Source organism: Aethina tumida, chromosome 7 (assembly GCF_024364675.1).
Source record: "Aethina tumida isolate Nest 87 chromosome 7, icAetTumi1.1, whole genome shotgun sequence".
NCBI lineage: Eukaryota > Metazoa > Arthropoda > Insecta > Coleoptera > Nitidulidae > Aethina > Aethina tumida.
This window is the reverse complement of record NC_065441.1, coordinates 1,976,851-1,993,142: the sequence shown is the minus strand read 5'-3', so window position 1 is coordinate 1,993,142 and position 16,292 is coordinate 1,976,851. Positions and strand designations below refer to the sequence as shown.

General features: G+C 33.5%; 3 protein-coding genes across 4 annotated transcripts; 2 read left to right on the top strand and 1 right to left on the bottom strand.

Annotated features, from left to right (window-relative positions):
- The first annotated feature begins 365 nt into the window (after window positions 1-365).
- On the top strand, window positions 366-3,974 carry LOC109601047 (ectonucleoside triphosphate diphosphohydrolase 5). Its single transcript, XM_020017252.2, has 10 exons — window positions 366-686; window positions 884-1,013; window positions 1,066-1,224; window positions 1,279-1,358; window positions 1,441-1,696; window positions 2,294-2,432; window positions 2,485-2,861; window positions 2,919-2,975; window positions 3,031-3,137; window positions 3,278-3,974. Exons 1-10 carry the CDS (start codon window positions 654-656, stop codon window positions 3,362-3,364), a joined length of 1,425 nt encoding a protein of 474 aa, XP_019872811.2. The 5' UTR covers window positions 366-653; the 3' UTR covers window positions 3,365-3,974.
- A 205-nt stretch (window positions 3,975-4,179) lies between these two features.
- On the bottom strand, window positions 4,180-6,543 carry LOC109601050 (ufm1-specific protease 2). 2 transcript variants are annotated; one of them, XM_049969685.1, is made up of 8 exons: window positions 6,417-6,522; window positions 6,288-6,362; window positions 5,795-6,239; window positions 5,490-5,738; window positions 5,169-5,435; window positions 4,969-5,118; window positions 4,788-4,917; window positions 4,180-4,726 (listed from the first exon to the last, which is right to left on the bottom strand). In XM_049969685.1, the coding sequence occupies exons 2-8, from the start codon at window positions 6,324-6,326 to the stop codon at window positions 4,270-4,272; spliced, it is 1,737 nt and encodes a 578-aa protein (XP_049825642.1). In that variant the 5' UTR covers window positions 6,327-6,362; window positions 6,417-6,522; the 3' UTR covers window positions 4,180-4,269. The 2 variants fall into 2 exon arrangements, with proteins under 2 accessions (XP_049825642.1, XP_019872814.2); XM_020017255.2 differs by having other exon boundaries at window positions 6,288-6,543.
- A 281-nt stretch (window positions 6,544-6,824) lies between these two features.
- Window positions 6,825-14,142, top strand: LOC109601040 (tetratricopeptide repeat protein 17). The gene is made up of 10 exons (XM_049969989.1): window positions 6,825-6,949; window positions 7,702-8,300; window positions 8,357-9,202; window positions 9,261-9,510; window positions 11,489-12,035; window positions 12,113-12,325; window positions 12,382-12,544; window positions 12,606-12,840; window positions 12,895-13,158; window positions 13,213-14,142. Exons 1-10 carry the CDS (start codon window positions 6,842-6,844, stop codon window positions 13,372-13,374), a joined length of 3,387 nt encoding a protein of 1,128 aa, XP_049825946.1. The 5' UTR covers window positions 6,825-6,841; the 3' UTR covers window positions 13,375-14,142.
- The last annotated feature ends 2,150 nt before the right edge of the window (window positions 14,143-16,292 follow it).

Genomic DNA, 16,292 nt, shown 5'->3' with positions numbered 1-16,292 from the left:
TTTCAAAATTAAAAATCCCAATATATGAACAATCTAGCCTAATTTCAAACTATGTTTCTCTTACATATTCATGAACTGCTTGAACTGAGATTAAAATTAAAATACCTACATTAAATCGGACGACCTACTTTTTTATAAAAATCACGTAATAGTTCTTATGTATCCTAAACAAAAATTGTATGGTTTTTGCTCTGTTAACATAAAAAAAATTAATTTGAAGACCAAAACTAGAAATATAATTTAATTGTCTAATGTTGGTAACATTTCTTGTCAAAATTACATGTTCTTTTTTATAACATACTGTATATTTGACAAGTATATTATTTATATTACATTTATATAATTGTTATACAACTATAAAAAATTAAATAGTCAAAAAAAATTGTCGTCGCAAATAAACGTCCAGGAAATGACGCGCCAAATTTATGCGTATAATTGAATTGCCTCTGACTGTTCGCAAACAACTCCATTCAGACAAGCGAAATAATCACACATATTAAAAATCGGCCGGTTCGAAACCACCAAGTCATCATCTCGAGATACGTGCAGTCTAAAGATTATAAGATAGAAACTTGTGCGCATAGTATCATTTACGAATCAATAAGTGCGATCACACCAGCTCGCGAGCTCCGAAAACATTAACGTCAGATAACATGAGCAACGCGGACCATCTACGTAAACGAAAGGTAAATGGGCAATGTGTTAGTCGGCCATTCGTTCAATCGCTGATAATGCACGATAAACATAAGCCAGACACACAAAAATTCCATCACGTTTTACACATAATTAGTAGTTAAATGTACGAATATCAGATTGTAAGTGCCCTCAGTTGTGGTGTTAAAGTTGTTTATGTTTGTGCCCTAATGTGGTGACGTGGTTTCAGCTCAAGGAGCAGCACAATGGCAAATCGGTGTCGCCGCGGAACAAAAAACGACAGGCACAGCCGGACATCAATCTGCACCGGTCGTTGTTGTGTCTTATTATGAGCGGAACCATCCTGACTTTGTTTGTCGGTAAGTTTTATTAAATTAGAACCGGTTGAAAGGTTAAGTCATGAGTTTACAGTGTTGTATGTGGACCAGATACCATGGTACATTGGTCATCGAGCAATAGACCACATTGCCAAGAAGTTTGGGTACAACAAACCAGCCTATGTAGTTGTCATAGATGCTGGAAGTACTGGTTCAAGAGTTCTGGCTTTCAGTTTCCATGAAGCTTATATGGGTGAGTTTTTACTGCAAATTTCCCGAGTTAAACAATAAAAAATTAATTATTCAGGTGGACATTTGGTACTTGACAAGGAATTGTTTAGGTACACAAAACCAGGACTATCTTCATTTGCTAATGAACCAGACAAGGTAAGCCATTTGCATTGAGTCCAGTAAACTGATAAAAATTATTGTAAAATTATGCATAATATGTATATTTTTTTGTGTTAAGGGAGTTGCGACAATCGAAAATTTGTTGGAACAAGCAAAAGACGAAATTCCCCAAGAATACTGGTCACAAACTCCGTTAATATTGAGAGCCACGGCCGGCCTTCGTTTATTGCCCGCCGCAAAGGCCGAAAATCTTCTTAATTCGGTTAAGGCATTGTTTAAACGCATGCCCTTTTTAACAAACGAGAATTCTGTGGAGATTATGGATGGAACAGATGAAGGAATTATGTCTTGGTTCACTGTCAACTTTCTTTCAGGTAAAAATATTGATATTGAGAAAAGGGTATATTTTACTTGTCTAAACAATATTTACATAATATTTTGAAACAACTTTATTTGTACTACTGTTTCCCTGTTTGTTATTCATTTAATTGTACTTTTAGTTTAAAATTTAAAAATTTAACAACACTTCATTTATCTGGTTACATAATAGACAATGGATTTTGATAATGATTATTGAATTTAATCTTCTGTTGTTTCTGCTGATAAATTATTGTATAATGTTGTGAAATAGGCTTTTTAAGACTAAATTGGGCGCAAGGACGAATGAATATTAAAATAGAAATATATAACTTGGACTATAAATAATGTTTGAAACGTTGTCCACGAATAGATCTAGAACTAATATAGCCAAATTGCTATATCTATTTTGGCATTATAATATTAAAGATGTTTAATACAATTTTAATGTTTATACTTCAACTGATGAGTATTATTAAGTGTAAGTTATAATTTAAAATTTACGAGTTGATAACGTTATAGATAGTATTTCTATTTATAGCATTATAAATATTTCTTAAAGAATTTAAATATGATTCATATTATTACATAATAATAATAATAATAAATTGCAGAAAAATTCAGTGGAAACCCAGCGAATACTGTGGCAGCTCTCGATTTAGGGGGCGGCTCAACACAAGTGACATTCGCAGCCACCACCCCGGCCAGCCTCAAAGAAATAGACAAAATTCACAATGCCTTAACACCCAAAGGGTATAAAATAAATTAGCTGCACCTTCCCTCATACTATTGTGGATATTTTTAGGGAAATTTCCGTGTACACCCACAGCTACTTGGGCTTGGGTCTGATGGCTGCTCGTAAGGAAATCCTAACGGTGGGCCAAGAGGGCAACACGTCGGTGATCAGCGAATGCGTCAATCCCATAATCAAAAACCGCAAATGGACGTACGGAGGAACCGACTACCTCGTCAGCGGTCTCCAGTCCGGGTATCCCACATCCAAGGTGCTAGGTGGGCAGTTCTTGACCGCCGAAGAGGTGCCCATCGTTAATTTCGATAAATGTTCCGGTATTATCAGGAAGTACGTCGAGAGTAGAGCGCAGCCTCCCGAAGAGTTGCCATTGAAGACCATTTTTGCCTTCAGTTATTATTTCGATCGTGCCACAGAAGTCGGATTAATCGGTAAAAATGGTTAATCGTCATTATAAGATGAAATGCTTAATTTTCATTTTATTGCAGATGAATCAACTGGTGGTAGAATACAAGTTGGAGACTTCAAAAAAGCTGCGGAAGAATGTTAGTATTATATTAATCCTTATTTGAATAATACTTATGTTCCCTATAATTCTAGCTTGCCATACAGCAAACGCAGATCAACCTTTCATGTGCCTAGATCTGACTTTCATTTGGGTCCTATTGGAAAAAGGATTTGGATTGAAGTCTGAAAGCAGTATTTATGTAAGTGTTAATGTAACCTTGTACACGTTTGTTTGAAGAAATTCAACAAATTAGTTGTTTAAATTTACATAATTATATTATACACTTTTCCATGAAATCTACTGTTTCCATAGAAATAATAAAAATTATTTATTTTGCAGTTATACAAGAAAATAAACGGACACGAGATCAGTTGGGCCTTGGGTGCCGGTTACAACCTGCTGCGTGGCCACACAATGGGCCACTGAAACCACCATCACACCCTTGTAAATAATCTATGTGTTCTTTAATTCCATAACGATATATGCTTAATTGTTGTCAGGAGCACCAAAATTTAATTAAGGCCTTCTAGTCATAGTCACAAATAATTTGAAAATTATGCGTCATTCGGGGGTTTAAGGTTGATATAGTAAAGTTGGTTCAACTTGAATAGCATTCCGTTTTGTTTAGTGAACGCACATCGCTGTTGCAAATTACGCCAAAAATCATTCACTTAGTTTTAGTCTTCTCAAACATTTTTCTGACAAATTTAAGTTTCTTTATAAATTATTTATTTATGAATTGTTAATGGTGTTTGGGAATACTCAATAATAATAGTTTAAGGCCAGTACAAATTATCATCAATTAACTGTTATTTATTTGCCCTAAATATATTGTTATTGTTAAAATAAATATATATTGAGTGATAGTATATAAAAAACGACTAATTAAAATTATGTGAATGTGCCTTATTACATCGTAAATTTTGTATGTATGTAGGTGTGTGCAAATAGGCTGTGCATTTTCAATTCCATTATACATTTTAGTTTTTGTATTTTTTAACATGACGTTAAAATAAATAAACTTTCTCAACTTTCACATGACATTTAATTTTATTCCTTCTATTCCACAAAAAAAAATATATTAAACATATTGTTTTTTAATAAAACGCATACAATTATATAATTTTCTTTATGTTAGTTTTAATACCATTAAAGAAATATTGAAGATTATCAACTTTGATGTTTGTATTCCATTGGAAGGGTATATTAAAAATATTAATTAAGAAAAGCATTGTAAAATGTTTGTATAGAACAAAGCATTTATTCATATAGTATAATATAAATATATCTAATTATAAAAAACACCAACATATGAACCTTACAAAAACTTTTCAAACACCCCTGGGAACCTGTGGCAAACACATATTATAGTGGGCGCTTTTGTCCCAAAACTCGCATCCCTTCCACCCACACCATCCTTTGCTGGTAATCACTTGCAAATCTTCACCGCCCGTGTAATGGGGATCGAGGATCAAAAACTTCAAACTACCAGTGTCTCTGTTATAATCAACACCTAGAATTGTGTGCGCCAGTACGCCACCCCCGATCATCACCGGGGAGCCGTGGTTCTCGAAGTGATTGACCAGTTCGGGGCCTTTAGTGGACATTTCCTCGCCCGAGCTGGCGAATAATATCTTGCACGTTACTCCCAGAAGAGTGTCGAGAACGAATCCGACTTCAGTGGAGCCGATCCATTGTCTGGAATTAATGAATGATGCCGGTTTGTCTTCAATATCAACCAGGCACTTCTGGATTTCTTTGAACGTGGGCACGTCTTTTTCTGTAAATCTGAAACGGTACAATTAGATTTTTAACTGTTTTTAGGGGGGGGGGAAATTAGCAAAATTACCCTTGAAGTTTGTACCAAGAGGCGAGTGTTTGTAAAGACCTGTATGCACAACCCCATCCTTTATCATCCATGTTGTCTTGGCAATAGTGGTAGTATAAATATTTGCCTTTAACCAAGGACACTTGTCCACCTAAATTATAATAATTAGTTTTTTAAATTTTAGTTTAAATTACATTCAAACCATTGTCTGATTTCTTGACATATTCATGTGGGTTGAGCAGTGGTGAATTTTTATTAGTCAGTGCTAAGAAATCGAATTGGTTTCCTCGCCTGAACATAGGTATTTCGGAAGATACTAGCAGTTCAGCATGTAACATTGCCCTTTCTTTTTCTGTAAATATTTAAATTTACAATTGTTCTCAATTAATTTAAAGAACTTACTTAATTCTTCTTCGTTAACATGCGGATAAATCCTGGTGACAAAATGTCCGCATTCTGATGGATAAAAATGGAATGTTTCAAGTACTTGTATGTTGCTTTGATTATCCTCATTTTCTCTTAAATTAGACAAAAGAACATGCTCATACAACCTTAATTTTCGTATCGCACTTTCCACTAAAATTCCATGCAACTTACTAACCCTTAACTGTCTATTAACGATCGCTAAACCGTCCAGGTTTAACGAGATATTAAAAACTGTCATTGGTCCTACAAAAAGAACAGTAATTTATTAACAGCTACAATTTAAAGTGGGAATATTACTCTTATCTAGGACGCAGATTGGTGCATGTGATTTAATTTCAGTCAAGTCTTGTTCTGAGTTTTTTCTTAATAAATTGACGTTGATAACTTGCAGGTCCTGTTTCTTTTTTTTGCCTGCACCTTCCATATCATTTCCTTCTTCTAGCATTTCTGACACGGTATTATCACCAGATATTCCCAAAATTGGGTTGTCATAATCATTTCCCAGTAAAAATACATTTGATTTTTCAAAAGTGAAAGCAACAGCATCTAAAAAATATATTATTATAACTATAATATATCACCAAGAAAAAACTAATAATTACTTGAGGTAACAAGTTTTCTCAACCCATTAAAAACTTCTTCAACAGCTTTAATGCTTGCCTCACATTTAACAGGCAAATTCCCCAACAACCTCAAATGAATGAACTGTGAATTTAAATCTGGCTCTGTTACAACAGTGTACTGAAGTGGTTCAATTCTGTCATTCAAAATTATAAATGTGGACAGTTTCTTTTCCTCCAAATTGAAATTAATGTAAATTGGACTGTCTGTTACATATATTTCACTGGTTGACTGCCTAATCCAAGGGCTAGTGGTATCATTGTCGCCTGACTTGAACACACCACAGAAATCAACCTCAGCGGGCAATGAATATAGTAGGTTACTGCATGTGTCCACTTCAGCTTGCAGGGCTAATATTATTATGTTGTTTTTGAATAAAATTCCATATAGTTTGCCCAGACATGGTTTTGTTGTGTCTGAAATTCTCTGTAAATACCTGAGTAATTGTTTCAAAGGATTTTAACGTTGTTTTACCTTAATAACAGTTTGGGAAATTTTGAGTGCGGTTTTCATATTTTCGAACTACACTATAACAAACCACAATTTTAACTGTAACTACACAAAATAAGAAATTATTTAAATGGACAGTTTATTTATATTTACATAATTCCACAACTATAAATTAAAATTAAACACATATGGTACAAATTGAAAGTGACAGACCAAATTGTGGACGTATATTGCACCTACACAAATATTTCCAGTAGTTGTGTTGTATATAGTTGGAAGGTATATATGAAATCGTATATCTGGCACAAAACCCGGAAGGCGCAAAAGAGAACACAAATCTTACGTCTCTTACTATCATCAGTTGTAAACCAATTGCAAACTTACGTTGTTTTGCACGAACCAATCACCGTTCTAATAACTGGTGTTAAAGAAAGCTAACAATATATTCCTGTACCGTGGCATTGCAGAACAAATTTAGGACACAATCACGTGGTATATTCGATTGTATTTGCCGACTTGTGACAGAAGCTGTCAGTGAGTGTATAAAATGCTCATGCGTGTTGTTGATAAACAGAAAAATGTTAAAAAAACTGTGGCTGTTGTTGTTGATTTTTGTTAAATTGCTTAAAGAAAATGGTGCGGTCACACATTGGATCGTTACCGAGACCGGTCGGATTCAAGCTTATGTGAGTCGGATGTTTGCAACCTGTTCTCTCTTAGGTTATGAATATGTTTAAGCGCTTGTTATTTTAATATTTGCCGCATTTTACGATTATCATCAATTACAACATTTGCGTCTGTTTAAATTTGTAACGATACGAAATATAAATATTTATAACTTGTGGTATTTTTACCATTTTTCGTGAAAACTGTTAATAAACTGTAAACAAATTTATTATAAAATTAAAGTACTTAATCTTTAGAATTGCAGTTAAAAAAGCATTTGGGGTCTAAAATTGATTTAATAAGTTAATTATGTATGAAATAATATTTAATTTAATGCAACAAGTGAACAAAGCAATATCATAATATTGATTTTCCAAATGGAGGCTGTTCATATTTATTTGTGTTGTAGGCACCATAAAATAAAGACGATAAAATCATTTCCGTTTGTGGCTACTTAAGATAACACTTTTTAAATCCAGTTTAAATATTTATTATATATTAAAATATTTAAGAAAATTGATTTATTTTCACCAAAAACGATATAAATTATTACTATTATTATTACTAGATATTATTATATAAATAATCGTAAATAATTATTAAAATTATTATACTCTTAAAATTAATTGTTAGAATTAAAATTATCAATCAAGAAATGACAAAAAATGTAATGAACAATAAATAATAAAAAAGATTCGAAACATTTTACAATATAATATAGAAATTCACATATTAGGACAATTAATTAAAATAATTTTCATGATTTAAACAGATGGAATCACCGTATGATATGCGAAGACCGTACGATTTACTTGCACTAATGGAACAGGAAAAACGCCATGAAGAAATCAGCAGGTTGTACAACGAACTGATCGTCAGCAAGCTAATGATCGAAGAAAAATGGTCCAACTTAGAACGCACGTCAAATTTGGGCAACAAATTCACATCCAACGACCCCGATTGTCTGGCAGCCGGCAAACTGTTCCTCGACATCGACTTGTTCTCAAACATAGCGACCAACGGCACCGAACGCGAAGGCATCGACGTCGAATTTCGCGGCAGCGACAAAGAGGTGAAAACCTACAACACACCTGATTGCGTCACATTTACAAGTTTAGACGGTAACGGGCCTTATCAAGGCGTGCCTCCGATGGAGAGCAAGAACAACATATTTGTGGCTCCAGACGATTCTTTACGACAGTTCATGCCGGTCGATTCAGTCAAAGTATTCGGACACGAGATTGCACAAGGACTGAAGAAGAACACCAGCTCGTGGGTGCACTACAATTTGGCCGCGATCTACTGGCGCATCAAAGGAGATGGGCCAAAAGCCATCAACTGCATCAAACGTGCCATTCACTATGTACCTATGTAAGAATTGGATTTAATTCACAATTAAAGACAATTAAAATTGTGTTGCTTTGTAGGGAATTCAGAGACATTCCAATCCACAACTTGGCTGGCACCTTACACCAGGCTCGTCACTCCAAAGAGGCGGCAATGTTCCTGCACAGTGCCATAGAACACGCCCCCAAAGAAGCCATACACCACCTGGCCCTGGGAAGCATCTACGCTTCACTGGGCGACTACAACAAGTCCGTACAGTATTACGACCGTTACTTAGAACTGAAACCTGGCCAAAAGGATGTGATAGCGAATAGACACGCCATCCTCTGCTACTGGAAACTGGAAACCGGATTGATACAGCTGCAAGAATCGTTGCAAGGGATTCTCACCGATTTACACAACTATCACAGCCAACAACAACAGTGGCTGAGACTGCAAGAGAGATTAATGTGGGAACATTCATCCTTTGAGGTCCAAATCGACGGATTTCACTCCGACAACCTCGATTCGGTGCCCGGTAAAAAAGTGCAACGTTGCTTTCAAAAGACATCCGGCACCTCCAAGCCCATCATTTCCTGCGAAGACTTCTACAATTCCGGCCCGGATTTGGACAGCTTAAACGTCGAAAGTCTCTTCAACTACGTGGAAAGTGAAAAACGAAAACTGAACGATCACATTGCCAAACCGGCGAAGAAATTTGCCAAGGTGTTGAAGAAGAAGGCGGCGAACGAAAAAAAGAGTTTGGGCAAGACGCCGCCTTTGCTGCATCTCAAGTACCCGACCACCATGTCGACCGCTACAAATCAGTATTACGACGCAACCGGCTGGCCCACCAAGGAGCAGTGTTTGGAGTGGAACTTGCCCATACATCAAAAAGACGATTTGGATTTGCCTGTTTATTTGCCGCCCGAAAATAAAGGGTTTCAGTAAGTGTTAATTTGTTTGTACACCCCACAAAAATGATAATTAAATTGTATTTTTCAGGGTCAAAAAGATTCTGGGCGAGTACATAGACTTGCCTAAAGGTACGCAACACGATTTACCTTGGTATCCACCTGTTTGTGAACATCCGGACTCTGACGGGGATAAATATCTGCCGCCGAACGAAAAACAAGCATTAAATGTGGAACTGAAGAATTCTGCGTTTTTGCGCAAACATCTCATGATTTATGCGGACGAAGACGCCACCGACGAAGCCGAAATTGGTCAGAGAATTATTACAGCAATGGAAAAGGTAATTTTATACTTCATAAAATTCATAAATAAGGCAATATAATATTAAAAACTTAAAATATCCAACAGAAGTTTAATATTATTAAAATACTTAAAACCAAATATGAACTCAATCTGAAAGAAATAATACTCTAATTTTATTTGTTACTCTAATTTTATTTGTTTCTACCAATTCAGTTCTCAAGCGCTAATGATGGTGATGCTCACTATTTCTATTCTCCTGACGTGGATTACTTCTGTTTTTGAGGGTATATTTTTATGTACAGTCTTTTTCGTAAAAAACCTTATTTATACATTGTGCCGTTCACTGTAAATCCATCAGGATGTCCATCAGGTGTCTTTTGCCACTTTCTTCTTGACAGTAGTTTTTGACAGTTTATTCCATAGCCTACTTGATTAAAAAATAAATTTTGCTATTAAGTATAGATTTTCATGCTTTTGAATTGAAAAAATAGTGTGTCAAAACTGGACGAAAAATATAAATAATATAGTTGGAAGTTTCCTTCCTTGATAGATAATAATATTTTGATATGGTATGGAAATATGGATAAAAATAAAACGAAAAAAGTTTTTTTTTTTAATTTATTTAAGCTGTAATAAAACGCTTGGTTAGATTAACTAAAGAACATACCAAATAATAAACCATCCCTGAAATTTTATTCTCCTGACGTAGATTACGTCTACTTCTAGCACAGTTTCTTTTAACACTTTCTTACTCAACAGTAGTTTTTTGACAGTTTATTCCATAGCCTTTTTGATGAATTAATTCTGTTGTCGAATCCTAGAGTAATTTGTTCAAAAACTTACTTTGCGTTGCCAGTTGCCAGGTTAACTAGTCTCGTTCTGAACCTACCTGAAATTGGTTAAAAACATTCATTTAATATCATTGTTCATTTGATAAATAAAATTGATATTTATTACCTTTAATGCCTTTTCCCTGTAGCCTTATCGTCTTTCCAATGATTGATCATCACAGTAAATGTACACAGTCGACGAGTAATATAAACTAAAATCTTTCTCACAAAGATTCAAAAGAACTATTTAAAACACACACTATATCCAATAGAGCACTAATCACAACACTAATTAACTGCACGCTAAACCGAACTACATTCAACTGAACCGCACCACCGAATTAATTTAAGCGAAGGAGTAAATACGCTCCACCACTCAACCGATCGATACACGGGTCGATAACAAACTGATTGGTTATATGACGCGATGCGTCGTTGGGGATGAGTGTCACCTCATGCGCTTGATTGGTCGACAGAGGGTTTTATGTAATTACGTGCATCGCAGATACATTTAATTGAAATACAATTTTTCATTAAAATATATGATTTTATATTAAAAAATCTTAACTATTGTTTTAAAATATTTGTTTAAATGTTATTATAATAATTAGTTTCATTTCATTTCATATTATTAATTGTTCTGGATTTATATTATCTCGAATTTTTATTAGAAACTAATATTTTGACATAAATATTAGTTTCTAATAAAATAATAAATAATAAATTAATAAATAATAAATAAATTTGGTCAATGTGAATAAAAATTTAGTTATATAGTTAAATAAATAAAAAGTTAGTATATAGTTAAATAATTAAAAAGTGTACTATCAATTAATAAATTAATATTTTCTTTATATACAATATCTTAATTAATAATAATTAATTTAAAACTACTTTATACTGAGTAATTTAGAACTTTATAGAGGTACGAGTAATTAATTAATCAATTCAATTAAATACAGCAGTATTAAACAAGGTAGAAATAATGGTTTCAATAGAAGAATACAATAAATGAAACACTACATAAAAATTAACTAACAAAAACTAAATAACAACACAACATATTTGTTTTAATAGTTTAATAAATACAGATATTTCACAGAAACAAGTACCTCAGTTTCCTACAAGAACAGAAACCTATAGGTTAATAAAGTTGTCACTTCCTATTACCCCTTTATATTCCAGAAAAGCGCCCCACGTTGGGTTTTGGCAACACTAGCAAGCCTCTATTGGAGGGTGCGGGGCAACGCCCGCAGGGCGCTGGATTGCCTCGACCTCGCCTTCCAGATCGTCCCGAAAGAACCCACCGACGTGGTGCTCGTTTCCATCGGTTCGCTGGTACATCAGCTCGGCTTCACTGAACAGGCCCTGAAATTCGCCACCCTTGCGTTTAAAATAAACTACGTTGAACCCAGCACCAATTTCCTGCTGGCCCTTTTGCACTACACGAAAAACAATCCTTTGCTCGCCATGTATTACATGAAAAATGTGCTGCGAGTGGACCCGGATTATTACGACGGAAAGGCCGAAGAGTTGCTGAAGATTTGGTCGTGCAGGGTGAAACTGGGCGGGTACACGAACCCGAAGTACAGCACGGTGGAACATTCGGTCGAAGGGATGTGTGCTAAGAAGGAAACGACTTTTAAAGGGGAAGGAGTCCTGTGTTCACCCAACGGAGATCAATGCAAAACTGCTTCTATACAATGTTACCCCACTAATATTGGCGCTGACGGTACGTTAGAATAATTATTAGGAGTTGAAAATAAAACAAAATAGTACAAAATTTTATTGCAATATCAACGTTTTCAGATCTTAAAAAGTCCTGCCACTCCCACGACAAAATCGGACTAGGTCACACATTAATATCTACACTTTTATCAACCGACGGACCTGATGTAGAACACGATCCTAAATTGCCACGTGACAACGTGGAAAAGTCAGCCCCTCACGCTTTTCACATGCGCCTTTCTTTAGGAGAAAAACATCCGGCCCACGAACACGCCGGGTTGGGCGACTTCTTTGGTACAAAATCAATATTTTACATTCTAATTGTGTTAAAAACTGTTATTGTCTTTCAGTGTCTGTGGCATTATCGGAAGATCCGGACAGGGAGAACTTGTTGCATGTGTACGATCAGTTCGGCACCTATTCGTTATCCCCGAGCGTTTGCAAGAATCTTAAAGTGTCACAGGAGTTCAAGTACTCTTCAGTTTGGCCTTCAATTGCTGCCAGAAGTCTTGAGTACGTTCTTATTTTCTTTTCCATATATATTTTGAGTTTCAAATAACTTTTTTGTTTGTAGTATTACGCCGTTTTTGAAAGTACAGTCCCCAAATGATAAGATATTGAGACCATATTGTACGCAAAACATTCCGGGCAACATGAACACGTTAGATTATCTGAAGTCGATAGCATTTAAGCAACAACTTGCGAGTGCTCCAGACGAAGAACTGGCCGAGCTTTTGGGCCTAATGGCAAGCGACCGACGATCTTCTATCGAAGAACTGGGCTCCAAAATAGCACAAGCCTTGAAACAAGTAATAAAATATATTAAATTTAGGAATAATATTACAATTATTGTTTTATTTAAGGATGAAAAATCGTGGATTCTTTCGGTGGCGGCCTCGGTGTTCTGGAGAGTATTGGGAAACAGCGGCGAAGCCCTGACCTGCCTGAGGGTGGCGCTCACATACGTACCTGACGAAATGAAGGACATACCCCTGATCCATCTCGCCAACCTACTGAACCGAGTCGGTTATCATTCGGACGCTCTGGAGGTGGCCCAAATGGCTCTGGGCATCTACAACAACTTCGTCCTCAATCATTTCACCATCGCTAACATACACATATCAATGGTAACAATCATAACGCCTATAATTATTTAGTAGAGTTAACGTTTGAATTTTTAGGGCGAGTTAGAGAAGTCGGTGTCGTTCTACAGGGCGTGTCTGGCCCTCGACTCGAACTTCGCACCGGCACGCTGGAAGCTGCAAGCCGTGCTGTGCAGCTTGCTGTTCGACGAGGCCACCCTCCCGAAACCGAAGGACGCGCACGGTAACGAGGAAGAATGACCCAAGCTTTTCATCGTCAAGTTCAAGAACAAGAATTCCTAACGCCAAACATTCCGACGGACCAAAGATAGATATGTCGTTTTAGTTACGAAATGACGTGCTCGATGTTTGACCGGTTTTTGTATACGTAGTGATCTCAAGGCGACTTCGGTCGCAGTCTTCAGTTTATACTTATCGTGCAAAAGGTTTCCCTGGGTATAAATGGTATTTGATGGTTGGTGACCAATTATTGATATTTTTTTTTATTAACATCATGACGTATTTTTATTTTATATTAGTAACTCTTTTTCTCTTTCTATATCCCTCTGCTTTTATCTTTTAGTAATAGTTCTAAAATTTGTTATTGTTATTAATTTTTTAATGTTTTATTATGTGAGACTCATTTAAGTTCCAAAATATTATGATTATATAATTTATTATATATAACAACTGTGTCGTTAATTTTTAAGACTGACTAACTTATGTAATATGTTATATATGTTGATTTTGTTTGTGCACTAAATAATTATTATATTGGTCACTGATGACATTAATAATGTGATGAAGACACAGGGAATATGTGATATTATTTAAGTACACTAGTGATTAGCTTGTCATGAACCAAAACTTCATTATTTATTGTAACACTGTGTCACATTCATATTTTAAACAATGTGTATTTTTTTAGACTGTCCTACCAAAAACTAGATAACTCTTAATATCAATTATTGAATGGATATATCATTGAAACATGTACTTGATTAGATAATAAATGTTAATTAGATGCAATGTTGTTTTATTTTTCCCACAATATCATTTTTAAAAAATAAAAATAATAAATCAAACTTCCATATAAGTGGTGGTCAGAGAAATCGTAATTTAAAATTAAACATTTTGAAGAAAAGGATCTAATTCAAAATTTGGCTAGTAAGTATATAAATATTTCAATATTCTATATATTTGATATAATTAACATTAAAATTCAAGATATAAATATTGCTGATTTCGTTTAGTCGTTCAAAATTGATTAAGTCATGTTAAAATTTTTTATTGGCCAGTATTAAGTTCAGATCTAAATCCAATTAAGTACTTATGGAAGGACACGAAATTTCTATTAAAATAAATGAATAAATGTTGAAGTTTTCGATTGTACATTGTAAACAATTATTTAAAAAAACTATTAAATAAAAAAATCTTAAAACTAAATAATATATCAATCTAAAATTTTGATTCCAGGTGTAAAGTAAAACTATTTATTTTTTAAATATTTTATTTAATACATATTTGTTCTTTATGTGAATATTTTGATGCTCCTTTAATATTCTTATCTAAGATTATCATTTTACAATTGGTGAGCGAAAATTTAAATCTGAAATGTCCAGTACTCTATTCAAATAAATATTGTATGTATTTTATTTAAGGTGCGGAGCTTTATTTACGTATTGAATGCTTTTCTGAATATATTCTGTTGAATTCTATTGAAGATCAACGGAGAAAGGAAGCGACAACATTAAAAACATATAAAAACATAAACATATTCACACAAAGTAAGTTTTATACTCGAATTGTAGCACGAAAATTCCCACAATAGCCGCTGTCACACGCACAAGAGTTTTCATGTCTAATCTTGTGCAGCGTCCAGCAGCTGCAGTGAGTTTTTCGTCTTTTCTTCTCGGCTAAGAACACAATAAAATTCTAACAATATATTGCAATAAATACAAATAATAAATTTTTCCTTGTAAAAAAGTTGTAGATGATAATAACAAGATCGATATAACAGTTGTCCGGGTCGTAAAATAATTATAGAGGATGAATCGAGGAACAACAGATGTGTATAAATTATTTAAAATATAAATCGACATGCGATACGGTGGGCCTTAACTTCTTCCATTTCTCCCTTTCTATTATTACTCATCGTTCAGAACTTAAATCCAAAAATAATTTACTATATTAAATTATTTATTTTGGAGCACTATTATTATAAACTAATTAATAATATTAAACATTATATTTTATTAAAGTAAAAGAGTGATTTGTTAAATAAAATTTGGAAATATTTAATTAATCTAAGATTTTCTACGACGAATTTTTTACTGAATTTTTAATTGTATTTAGGAACACATTTTTTTAAATGTATTTTTTAAATAAAAAAGAGAAAAATTTAAAATAATAAAAATATTATTAAATCAAATAATTTTTTTGAAAAATTGTTGATTTTTAATTAAATATTTTAATATTTTATAATTTACTATTCTTTAATAGTAAATAAATTAAAAAAATATTTAACAATTTATATTTGACTTAATAGTATCCATGAGTACCTAATTTATTTATTTTGGAAGAAAAATAACTGAAAATTCAAATTTATAGCATATTAAGTTGATTTTCAGTCACTTCTGCCATTGGAGTAACTGAAACTTTCTGATGTTTGTTCAGATCTTAAATAAATCCAAAAATACTTTAGTATATTTACATATAAATTACTTCTCTTGGAATACAATTATTATAAACTAATTAATAATATTAAAAATTATAATTAATTAAAATAAAACATTGAATTTTTAAATAAAATTTAGGAATATTTAATTAATCTAAGAATTTTTTATTGAATTTTCAAATTGTGTTTAGAAAAACGCTTTTATTAAATGCATTCTTTAAATAAAAGAGAGAAAAATTTAAAATGTACCAGCTAAAATAATAAAAATATTATCAAATCGAATAAATTTTTTGAAAAATTGTTAATTTTTTACTAATTATTTTAATATTTTATAATTTACTATTCTTTAATAGCAAATAAACATTTTAAAAATGTTTATAAATAAAACATACCTGATCAACACTACGAAAAAACTGTTCACTAAAAAATAAATGGCTGAAAGGAAACGAGTACACAGTTGAAGTAACAAACTGAAACTACGATTTTTACAGGTTTCATCCCT

Excerpts from the sequence above, each read along its gene's own strand:
- LOC109601040 (XM_049969989.1), top strand. The coding sequence starts at position 6,842 with ATGTTAAAAAAACTGTGGCTGTTGTTGTTGATTTTTGTTAAATTGCTT. Across the intron at positions 12,326-12,381 it reads CGGGTTGGGCGACTTCTTTG|TGTCTGTGGCATTATCGGAA; the intron begins GTACAAAATCAA and ends ATTGTCTTTCAG. Across the intron at positions 13,159-13,212 it reads CTAACATACACATATCAATG|GGCGAGTTAGAGAAGTCGGT; the intron begins GTAACAATCATA and ends TTGAATTTTTAG.
- LOC109601047 (XM_020017252.2), top strand. The coding sequence starts at position 654 with ATGAGCAACGCGGACCATCTACGTAAACGAAAG. Across the intron at positions 1,014-1,065 it reads CATCCTGACTTTGTTTGTCG|TGTTGTATGTGGACCAGATA; the intron begins GTAAGTTTTATT and ends ATGAGTTTACAG. Across the intron at positions 2,862-2,918 it reads CACAGAAGTCGGATTAATCG|ATGAATCAACTGGTGGTAGA; the intron begins GTAAAAATGGTT and ends ATTTTATTGCAG.
- LOC109601050 (XM_020017255.2), bottom strand. The coding sequence starts at position 6,326 with ATGAAAACCGCACTCAAAATTTCCCAAACTGTTATTAAG. Across the intron at positions 6,240-6,287 it reads TTTCCCAAACTGTTATTAAG|AGAATTTCAGACACAACAAA; the intron begins GTAAAACAACGT and ends AGGTATTTACAG. Across the intron at positions 5,739-5,794 it reads GAGAAAACTTGTTACCTCAA|ATGCTGTTGCTTTCACTTTT; the intron begins GTAATTATTAGT and ends TATATTTTTTAG.